At 50.9% G+C, this 11,374-nt stretch overlaps 1 protein-coding gene across 4 annotated transcripts in view; it reads right to left on the reverse strand.

Annotated features, from left to right (window-relative positions):
- Positions 1-10,422, reverse strand: part of SPTBN4 (spectrin beta, non-erythrocytic 4) — a 117,578-nt gene extending 107,156 nt beyond the window's left edge. For 3 of the 4 annotated variants that reach the window (XR_004440579.1, XM_033224965.1, XM_033224964.1), the window contains exons 1-2: positions 5,401-5,456; positions 3,707-3,893 (exon numbers count right to left, since the gene is read on the reverse strand). Coding sequence is in view for 3 of the 4 variants with exons in the window: in XM_033224965.1 (XP_033080856.1) it covers positions 3,707-3,878 (172 nt within the window). In the remaining variant the exon portion in view is untranslated. Of the gene's footprint in view, positions 1-3,706; positions 3,894-5,400; positions 5,457-10,122 lie in introns of those variants that run through there. The other variant, XM_033224963.1, reaches the window with a different exon arrangement.
- Between the last annotated feature and the right edge of the window lie 952 nt (positions 10,423-11,374).

Here is an 11,374-nt window from a genome sequence, read left to right on the forward strand (position 1 = left end):
CTTGGGAGGCTAAGGTGGGAGGATGGCTTGAGCCTAGGAGTTGGAGGTTGCAGTGAACTATGATTGTATCACCACACTCCAGCCTGGGCAGTAGTCCAAATAATAATAATAATAATAATAATAAATTCTACAACTGGGAGTGGTGGCACACGTCTGTAATCCCAGCTACTCAGAAGGCTGAGTTGAGACCAGGAGTTTGAGACCTGTCTAGGCAACGTGGAGAGGTCCCCTCCCCCTCAAAACACAAACAAACTCACTTACACTAAATTAGTAAATTCTAGAATTCTAAGTTGATATGTTCCTACCTTTTTAAGGTTCTAAGACTCTAAAGGTATAACTATAAGTTTCCATGAGTCTATGTTTTCATCAGTCTAGGTTTCTAGATCAGACGAAGCTGGCAATCCATCAGCTGAATCTGGTTCATACTTTGTGGCACATACGGATTCTCTCTCTCTCTCTCTCTCTCTATTTTTATTATTTTGTTGTTGTTGTTTGTTTTTGAGATGGAGTTTCGCTCTTGTCGCCCAAGCTGGAATACAATGGCATGATCTTGGCTCACTGCAACCTCCGCCTCCCAGGTTCAAGCAATTCTCCTGCCTCAGCCTCCTGAGTAGCTGAGATTACAGGCACGCACCACCAGACCCAGCTATTTTTTGTATTTTTAATAGAGACAGGGTTTTGCCATGCTGGCCAGGCTGGTCTCAAACTCCTGACCTCCAGTGATCTGCCCACCTTGGCCTCCCAAAGTGCTGAGATTACAGGCGTGAACTACTGCGCCTGGCCAGGTTTCTTATTTTTTTGAGACAGGGTCTCACTCAGTTGCCTAAGGCTGGAGTGCAGTGGCTCAATCTTGTCTCACTGCAACCTCCACTTCCCCGGGCTCAGGAGATTCTCCCACCTCAACCTCCCGAGTAGGTGGAACTACAGGCATGCGCCACCACACCTGGCTAATTCTTATATTTTTAGTTGAGGCAGGGTTTCACCATGTTGGCCAGGCTAGTCTCAAACTCCTGGGCTCGAGCAATCCGCCCGCCTCAGCCTCTCAAAGTGCTGGGATTACAGGTTGCTAGATCAGCCAGGTTTCTTGAGCCAGTGCGATGGCTCACGCCTGTAATTCTAGCACTTTGGGAGGCCGAGGCGGGTGGATCGTTCAAGCCCAGGAGTTCAAGGCCAGCCTGGCCAACATGGTGAAACCCTGCCTCAACTAAAAATACAAAAATTAGCCAGGCGTGGTGGTACGGGCCTGTAGTCCCAGCTACTCGGGAGGCTGAGGTGGGAGAACCGCGTGAACCTGGGAGGTGGAGGTTTCAGTGGGCTGATATTGCGCCACTGCACTCCAGCCTGGGCAACAGAGTGAGACTCCAGCTCAAATAAATAAATAAATAAATAAATAAAAGTTCCAAAAATCTTAGTATCAGAGAGCCATCCTGTGATTACAAACTGCTGAGTTACTAAAGTTCTAAGATTTGGAGGGAACTGATTCTGATCTTTGGGTTTTAAGAATTCATGATTATGATCATCTATATTTTACGATTCTAGCACTCCGTGTTTCTAAGATGTTAAGGTCCCAAGGGTCAAAGGTGCTAGGGTGTCATGTTTTAAAGGCTTATGATTATGAAGTTCCATATCTCTGAGGCTCCTCAGGGTCTTTGCCAGTTTTATTTTTTTGTTTTTTTTTTTGAGACCAAGTCTCACTCTGTCGCCCAGGGCTGGAGTGCAGTGGCCGGATCTCAGCTCACTGCAAGCTCCGCCTCCCTGGTTTATGCCATTCTCCTGCCTCAGCCTCCCAAGTAGCTGGGACTACAGGCGCCAGCCACCTTGCCCAGCTAGTTTTTTTGTATTTTTTAGTGGAGACAGGGTTTCACTGTGTTAGCCAGGATGGTCTCGATCTCCTGACCTCGTGATCCGCCCGTTTTGACCTCCCAAAATGCTGGGATTACAGGCTTGAGCCACCGCACCTGGCCATTTGCCAGTTTTAATGCTGATGATTAAACATTTCTTTTGCCAGTTTTAATGCTGATGATTAAACATTTCTAAGGTTCCAAACCTCTATGAATACTAAGTACTAAGGTTCGAGGGTCTACAATTCTAAAGGTCTAAGGTCTTTCTATAATTATAAAGTTCTCTGGTCTTTGCTAATATTGTTTTGATACATCAAAGTAGGGTGACTACTAGGCACTCTGGCTTACCCCTGTAATCAAAGCACTTTGGGAGACCGAGGTGGGAGGACTGTGTGAGCCCAGGAGTTCCAGACCAGCCTGGGCAACACAGCAAGACCCCATCTTACAAAAAAATTTTTTTTGTTGTTTTGAGTTGGAGTTTCACTCTTGTCACTTAGGCTGGAGTGAAATAGTGTGATCTCAACTCACTGAAACCTCCATCTCCCGGATTCAAGTGATTCTCCTGCCTCCCGCTTCCTGAGTAGCTGGGATTACAGGTGCCAGCCACCATGCCTGGCTAATTTTTGTATTTTTCACTAGAGACAAGATTTCACCATGTTGGCCAGGCTGGTCTTGAACTCCTGACCTCAATCCGCCTCAGCCTCCCAAAGTGCTGGGATTACAGGCATGAGCCACCATGCTCGGCCAAAAAAAAAAAAAAAATTACTTTTAATTAGCCAGGCATTTTTATTTTTTTGAGACAGGTTCTTGCTTTATTGCTGCGGCTGGAGTGCAGTGGTGTGATCTTGGCTCACTGCAATCTCCAACTCACGGGCTCAGGCCATCCTCCCACCTCAGCCTCCCAAATAGCTGGGACCACAGATGCATGCCACCATGCCCGGCTAATTTTTTTTTTTTTTAATTTTAATTTTTTGTAGAGACAGAGTTTCATTATGTTGGCCAACCTGGTCTCCAACTCACACACTCAAGAGATCTGTCCACCTCAGCCTCCCAAAGTGCTGGGATTACAGGCATGAGCCACCACGCCCGGTCAAAGATCTTCATTTCGAGAGGTCTAAGAATCTCTTAGGCATTTCAAGTTCCAAGGATCTGATGGCTCTGCATTTCGGGATTCTAAGGGAATATGCTTACAAAGTCCCACCATTCTGGGACTGTACATTTCTAAGGCTCTAAGGCTGCGCTGCTCCATACAGCAGTCACAAGCCACATGCGGTTATTTAAATTTAATTAAAACTGGGCGGGGTGCAGTGGCTCATGCCTGTAATCCCAGCACTTTGGGAGGCCAAAGCAAGTGGATCAGTTAAGGTCAGAAGTTCAAGACCAGCCTGGCAAATAGAGTGAAACACCATCTCCACTAAAAATGCAAAAAAAAAAAAACAATTAGCCAGGTGTGGGGGCATGCATCTGTAGTCCCAGCTATTCAGGGGGCTGAGATAGGAGGATGGCTTGAGCCCGTGAGGAAGGGATTGCAGTGAACCAAGATCTCGCCACTGCACCCCAGCCGGGGCAACAGAATAAGACTCCATCTCAAAATATATATATATATAAAAATAAATTTAATTAAAACCAAATAAAATTTAAAACTCAGTCTGTCACATAGCACTGGCCACATTTCAAGCACTCAAAAGCCACATGGACTAGTGATTATTACATTGGACATCACGGATATAGACTATTTCCACCATCATGGAAAGTTCTATTGGACAGTGCTGGTCTCTCTTCCCACCCTCCCGACCACCAAGGTTCTCGGGTACCCTTCCCCCTTCCTCGTCCTCCTCATCCCACCCCAGCCCTCCTCCAGGTACCTGCCAAGGCCTTGATCCGGGAGCACTCAAAGAGCGAGGCCGCTGCGGTGGAGGCGGCTGGCTGCTCCCGCTCCCAGCCCCGATCCGGACTCTCCCAGCGGGTGGCAAGGTTGTTGTTGTTAGGGGCAGGCAGGCCCTCCATGTTGTCCACTTCCCCTGGTATCTGCGCCATCGGGGAAAGTGAGGCCTGGACATGGGGAGAGATAGGTTAGGTCTAGGATCAAGTCCCATTTCTAACAGTGACTGGCTTTGAGTCCTGTCCCCTCTCTTGTCCTCAATTTCTCTGTCTTTAATGCGGACATAATAATAATGATAAGGCCTGGGCACAGCGGCTCATACCTGTAATCCCAGCACTTTGGGAGGCAGAGGCAGGAGAATCGTTTGAGCCCAGGGGTTGGAGACCAGCCTGGGCAACATAGCAAGATTTCACATCTATAAAAATAAAAATAAGCCGGGTGCAGTGGCTCAGGCCTATAATCCCAACACTTTGGAAGGTTGAGGAGGGCAGATAGCTTGAGCCCAGGAGTTCGAGACAAGCCTGGGCAACATGGTGAAACCTATCTCTACAAAAAATACAAAAATTGGCCAGGCACGGTAGCTCACGCCTATAATCCCAGCACTTCGGGAGGCCAAGGCAGGCGGATCACCTGAGATCAGGAGTTCGAGACCAGCCTGACCAACATGGAGAAACCCCGTCTCTAATAAAAATACAAAATTCGCCCGGCGAGGTGAAGTATGCCTGTAATTCCTTCTACTTGGGAGGCTGAGGCAGGAGAATCACCTGAATCCGGGAGGTGGAGGTTGCAGTAGGCCAAGATTGTGCCATTGCACTCCAGCCTGGGGCAACAAGAGCGAAACTCTGTTTCAAAAAAAAAAAAAAAATTAGCCAGATATGGTGGCAATGTGCCTGTAATCCCAGCTACTCAGGAGGCTGAGGTGTGAGGATGGCTTGAGCCCAGGAAGTGGAGGTTGCAGTGAGCCAAGATAGCTCCCACTGCACTCCAGCCTGGGCAGCAGAGCCAAAAATTGTCTTAAAAAAAAATTTAAAAATTAGCCAAATGTGGTGGCTGCCACCCATAGTCCCAGCTGTTTAGGAGGCTAAGGCAGGAGGATGGCTTGAGCCCAAGAAGTCAAGGCTACAGTGATCTATAATAGTGACACTGCACTCCAAACTGGGCAATATGGTGAGACCCTATTTCTAAATAACAATAATAATAATGTTTACCCTCACCACTTCACAGGATGTGGTAAAACACATGGCTTAGACCCTGGCACATATTAAGGGCTCAGCAAACTGTCACTGTTATTATTAGAACAATAGAGTTCTGTAATGCAGTAATAACAATAATGAACATATTGAACACTTGCCCTGTGGCCAGTACTTCATGTACATTCTCTTATTATTTCCACAAATTTAATTCCCTAACAGTTGGCTATTATTACACCTATTTTACAGAGGAGGAAACTGAAGCACAGAGGAGTTGATCTATTTTTCCAAGGTTACACAGCTAGTAAGTAGCTAGAATTCAAACATAGGTGATAGGGCCAGGCACGGTGGCTCACACATATAATCCCAGCACTTTCTGAGATGGGTGGATCACTTGAGGTCAGGAGTTCAAGACCAGCCTGGCCAACATGGTGAAACCCTGTCTCTACTAAAAATACAAAAATTAGCTGGGCGTGGTGTCACGTACCTGTAATCCCAGGTACTCAGGAGGCTGAGGCAGGAGAATCGCTTGAACCTGGGAGGTGGAGGCTGCAGTGAGCGGAGATCATGCCAATGCACTCCAGCCTGGGAGACAAAGCAAGACTCTGTCTCTAGAAAAAAAAAAAAAAAGGTGATAGAATGTTTGCATTAATGGGGCCAGGCACAGTGGCTCCTGCCTGTAATCCCAGCATTTTGGGAGGCCAAGGCAGGCGGATCACGAGGTCAGGAGTTCGAGACCAGCCTGGTCAACATGGTGGAATCTAATCTCTACTGAAAATACAAAAATTAGCTGGGCGTGGTGGTGGGCTACTGTAATCCCAGCTACTCAGGAGGCTGAGGCAGGAAAATCGTTTGAACCTGGGAGGCGGACGTAGAAATGAGCTGAGATCGGGCCGTTGTACTCCAGCCTGGGTGACAGGGAGAGACTCCATCTCAAAGAAAAAAAAAAAAAAATGTTTGCATTAATGGCCCTAATTCTTCACCCTTGTAGCCACAGCCTTTGCCATATAACTCTTCAGTGTCCTCCTACTGCTAAGGTAGGATAGAGTGGCCGCATGCCCTACCCATTGACTCCAGCCCTGTTATTTGCTTTGGCCAGCGGAATTAGGTGAAAGTGCTGCTGTGCCAGTTTTGAGCCTAGGACTCGGGAGGGAGACTTTGCATGTTTCTGCTTGTGCTCTACTGTGCCTATAAGAAAAACACACCAGGCCAGACCAGGTCCAAGGTCCTAGTCATTCTAGCCAAGGCCAGCTAAGGTTGCCAACACTACCCTCAACTCTGACCACAGCAGAGACCAGAAGAACGGCCACCTGATTCCAGCCTAAATTGCTGAGCTCAGACTCAATGGCTTAGTAAAGGTTCTGTGTTTTTTTTTTTTTTGAGACGGAGTCTTGCTCTGTCGGCCGGGCTGGAGTGCAGTGGCCGGATCTCAGCTCACTGCAAGCTCCGCCTCCCGGGTTTACGCCATTCTCCTGCCTCAGCCTCCCGAGTAGCTGGGACTACAGGCGCCAGCCACCTCGCCCGGCTAGCTTTTTGTATTTTTTAGTAGAGACGGGGTTTCACCATGTTAGCCAGGATGGTCTCAAACTCCTGACCTCGTGATCCGCCCGTCTCGGCCTCCCAAAGTGCTGGGATTACAGGCTTGAGCCACCGCGCCCGGCCGGTTCTGTGTTTTTTTGTTTGTTTGGTTGGTTGGTTGTTTTTTTTGTTTGTTTGAGACGGAGTCTCCTCTGTTGCCCAGGCTGGAGTGCAGTGGTGTGATCTCCGCTCACTGCAAGCACTGCCTCCTGGGTTTACGCCATTCTCCTACCTCAGCCTGCCAAGTAGCTGGGACTATAGGCGCCCACCACCACACCCGGCTAATTTTTTGTATTTTTAGTAGAGACGGGGTTTCACTGTGTCAGCCAGGATGGTCTCGATCTCCTGACCTCATGATCCGCCTGCGTCAGCCCCCCAAAGTGCTGGGATTACAGGCATGAGCCACTGCGCCCAGCCGTTTTTTGATTTTTGAGACAGTCTCGCTCTGTTGCCCAGGCTGGAGTGCAATGGTGCAATCTTTGCTCACTTCAACCCCTGCCACCTGAGGTCAAGTGATTCTTGTGCCTCAGCCTCCAAAATAGCTGGGACTACAGGCACACAGCACCATGCCCAGCTATCCTGTACTTTTAGTAGAGACAAGTTTTCGCCATGTCAGCTAGGCTGGTCTCTGACTCTTGGCCTCAAGTGATTCGGCTGGGCTCAGTGGCTCACGTCTGTAATCCCAGCACTTTGGGAGCCGAGGTGGGAGAATTACCTGAGGTCAGGAGTTCCAGACCAGCCTGGCTAACATGGTGGAACCCTGTCTCTACTAAAACTACAGAAATTAGCCGAGCGTGGCGTTGTGCACCTGTAATCCCAGCTACTCAGGAGACTGAGACAGTAGAATTGCTTGAACCTGGGAGGCGGAGGTTGCAGTGAGCTGAGATCGCACCAGGGCACTCCAGCCTGGGCAACAGAGTGAGACTCCATCTCAGAAAAAATTAAATTAAATTAAATTAAATTAAAATTTAAAAATAGAAAACAAAAAAAATTTTAAAAAAGAAGAAATTAGCCAGGCGTGGTGGCTCACACTTGTAATCCCAGCACTTTGGGAGGCCGAGGTGGGTAAATCACCTGAGGTCGGGAGTTCCAGACTCTAACATGGTAAAACCCCATCTCTAATGAAAATATAAAAATTAGCCGGGTATGGTGGTGCATGCCTGTAATCCCAGCTACTCGGGAGGCTGAGGCAGGATAATTGCTTGAATCTGGGAGGCAGAGGCTGCAATGAGCCGAGATTGCGCCACTGCACTCCAGCCTGGGCGACAGAGCGAGACTCCATCTCAAAAAAAAAAAAAAGAGAGAGAAGAAATGTAAAGGGTTGAATGACATTAGATGTATCTCCTCTACCTTCTGAGCCCCCAGGCCTGATTCTAAGACCAACAAAGGAGGAAGTTAGGAGATCAATGTCCTCAAAAGACCCAGACAATTGCCAACTCACTGAATTCTAGGAAGATAGGGTCTGAGTCTTGGTCAGCAGAGTGAGTAGAGTGGAAATTGTCCCTTGGGGGACACACTGTAATCCCCCCCTTTTTTTTTCTCCTGAGACAAGGTATTGCTCTATCACCCAGGCTAGAGTGCAGTGACAAAATCATAGCTCCCCGTAACCTCCAACTCCTGTGCTCAAGCGATCCTCCCACCTCAGCCTCCTGAGTAGCTGGGACTAGAGGTAAGCTCCACCATGACCAGGTAATTTTTGTATTTTTGGTAGAGATGGGGTCTCGCTATGTTGCTCAGGCTGGTCTTGAACACCTGGGCTCAAGCTATTTCCCCACTTCAACCTCCCAAAGTGCTGGGGTTACACGTGTGAGCCACTGTGCTCAGTCCCAAATCCATTTTTGTTCTTCCCTCCTTCCATGGAAAAGTGAAAGTGAGCACACAGCTACCTACCACCTGTGTGACTTTGGCTGAGATATTTCTACTCTTTGGGCCTTAGTTTGTTCATCTGCAAAATCGTAATGATGGCCCAGCACAGTGGCTCACGCTTGTAATATCACCACTTTGGGAGGTCCAGGTAGGTGGATCGCTTGAGGCCAGGAATTCGAGACCAGCCTGGCCAGCGTAGTGAAACCTCGTCTTTACTAACAAAGTACAAAAATTATCCAGGCATGGTGGCACGTGTCTGTAGTCCCAGCTGCTCAGGAGGCTGAGACAGGAGAATCGCTTGATCCTGGGGGATGGAGGTTGCAATGAGCCTAGATCGACACACTGCACTCCAGACTGAATGAAAGAGTGAGACTCTGTCACACACACACAAAAGGGTAGGCCAGGAGGTGGCTCATGCCTATAATCCCAGCACTTTGGGAGGCCAAGGAGGTGAGTGGATCACCTGAGGTCAGGAGTTGGAGACCAGCCTTACCAACATAGTGAAACCCCATCTCTACTAAAAATTAAAAATTGCCGGGCGCGGTGGCTCAAGCCTGTAATCCCAGCACTTTGGGAGGCCGAGACGGGCGGATCACAAGGTCAGGAGATCGAGACCATCCTGGCTAACACAGTGAAACCCCGTCTGTACTAAAAAATGCAAAAAAACTAGCCAGGTGAGTTGGCGGGCGCCTGTAGTCCCAGCTACTTGGGAGGCTGAGGCAGGAGAATGGCGTAAACTCGGGAGGCGGAGCTTGCAGTGAGCTGAGATCCGGCCACAGCACTCCAGCCTGGGCGACAGAGCGAGACTCGTCTCAAAAAAAAAAAAAAAAAAAAAAAATTCAAAATTAGCCAGGCGTGGTGGCTCATGCCTGTAATCCCAGCTACTTGGGAGGCTGAGGCAGGAGAATTGCTTGAAGCCGGGAGGCAGAGGTTGCACTGAGCCGAGATTGTACCATTGCACTCCAACTTGGGTGACAAGAGCGAAACTCCGTCTCAAAAAAAAAAAGTAACGATAATCCTACCCGTTTCTTAGCGGTGTTTGAAGAAGTAAGTTAATAATGCAGGGATCATGGTATCTGGTACACTGCAAGCCCTCGATATACGTTACTTGCTACATCTTTTCCTCACATACCTCAGCAAATCAATGTGCCTGTTCCGGAGTCAGACAGAAATGAGTTCAAGTTCCGCTTTATCCTTGCTGTTTATTTAATCGAGTATCTTTAACTTGGCCTTTCTGTGACTCAGTTTCCCTCCCTGTTAAACGGTGTTTACAACTGTTTTCTTCAGTGGAGAACACTTAAACATGGGGAGGCCGTTAGCACTCCTGTTAGCTCTCCGGCCAGGCCGAGGATCAGCTCTAGCCATAACGCGATTGAACGGGAAGGAAGGGAGCAGGTAATAGGGGAGCCGAGAAGGGGTGTCCTGCGAGCCGCCCCCCCACTCCCTCCTGCAAAAGCAGGCGGGGCGCTGGGCTGCGGTGGCATCAGAGGCTTTAACCCTTCCCAGGCCGCGCCTCTCTCCCTGCGGTTCAGACACCGCACCCAAGGAGGGGGCCTGGGAAGGACAAGGCCTGGGGGTAAGACCCACGCGTGGCGCGGAGGCTAGACTGGGTGAGGGTTTGGGGACTAGTCCTGCCCTCGACCCTTTGCCTCCCTCCAGCCGGGGAGACCAGGGGCTCCAGCTATGCCCCGTGCGCGCGGAGGAGGGATGCTCGCCAGGTGGGGACATGCTTGGGGGAGGGGCTGTCGGCCCCCTAGCCGCTCACCTGGGCCCGCGGCCGCCGGCGCCGCTGTCCCCACTGCTCACTGCGACCGACCGACCTCCCTGTCGGCGTCCGCTGCCCGGCCCGGCCCGGCCCGGCCCAGCCCGGCTCAGCTCGGCCCCGCGGGCTCACGGCTCAGCCAGATCCGCATGCGCCGCCGCGCCTCCCTCGCTCGCGCCGCCGCCGCGCTCCGCGCGCCCCCGGGGCCCCCTCCCGCCCGCGGTCCCCGCGCCCCGCCGCCCGAGGCCCACGCACAGTCACACCCGGCCGTGGCGTGGGGTGCACGGCTGCACTCGCGCGGGCGCGGCGGCGTCACGCGCTGCACACTCCCACGGGGTTACGCTCGCCACGCTGCTATGCAATACTCGCGGGGGCCTCGACACACAAACTCATCCCCGCATCCACGCGCTCGCGCGCCGTCACTCCCTCCTGTGAGGTCCCACGGGGTCACACCCTCACGCCGTCACAGGCGGCGTCCACACTGGAACAGTGTCACCCAGCACCACACAAATCCAATAGGGTCACCACCGCCCACGCGGCGTCACACACAAACGCACCTGTCACACACAGTCGCACACTCCCCGGCAGTCACAAACAGTGTCATAGGCCCACACATCGCGCACAGCTTCACAGCCACAGTGTCACACACTCTGCACACTCGAACCTTCACAGCAGTCGCCCCGCACATGCTGCACCCCCTCACCTCGCACATCATAATCACAGGGGGTCACAAACAGCAGCACAACAGAGACACCCACAGTCACACACTCGAATGGAGTCCCGGTGTCACACATCCTTACACGAGACATGTGGTGGCACACACTGTCACAGTCTAATAATCTCACGCTTCCATGTAGCACACCTCACACGTCCCACACCCTATCGTACAGGCTGACGCAGTGTCACCCACGGTGTCACCACAAGGTCACAAAAGAACAGAATCAATGCCTGGCACAGGTGGTGTCACGCACGTGTAGTCACACTGTAACACGGGATCACACACGGAGGATGACACAAGGTGTCACCCACAGTCATGCTTGCCCTTCCGGTCACTGAGTCACACAGGGTCATATAAGTGCATAGATATGCTGTGACACAGTGTCTTAACACTCAAGTGCACACACACACTCTGTCCTCCCTCACTTTCTCTCCTTGCTGGTTCTGGGAGGCCCTGCGGCTTAGAGTGCGCCCCAGATCGCTACAGGCGCTGCGGGAGGGGGCGTGAGCTACGAGAGGCCGTGGGCGTGGCTCGCCT

This window comes from Trachypithecus francoisi, unplaced genomic scaffold (genome assembly GCF_009764315.1).
Source record: "Trachypithecus francoisi isolate TF-2019V2 unplaced genomic scaffold, Tfra_2.0 Lachesis_group12, whole genome shotgun sequence".
Lineage (NCBI taxonomy): Eukaryota > Metazoa > Chordata > Mammalia > Primates > Cercopithecidae > Trachypithecus > Trachypithecus francoisi.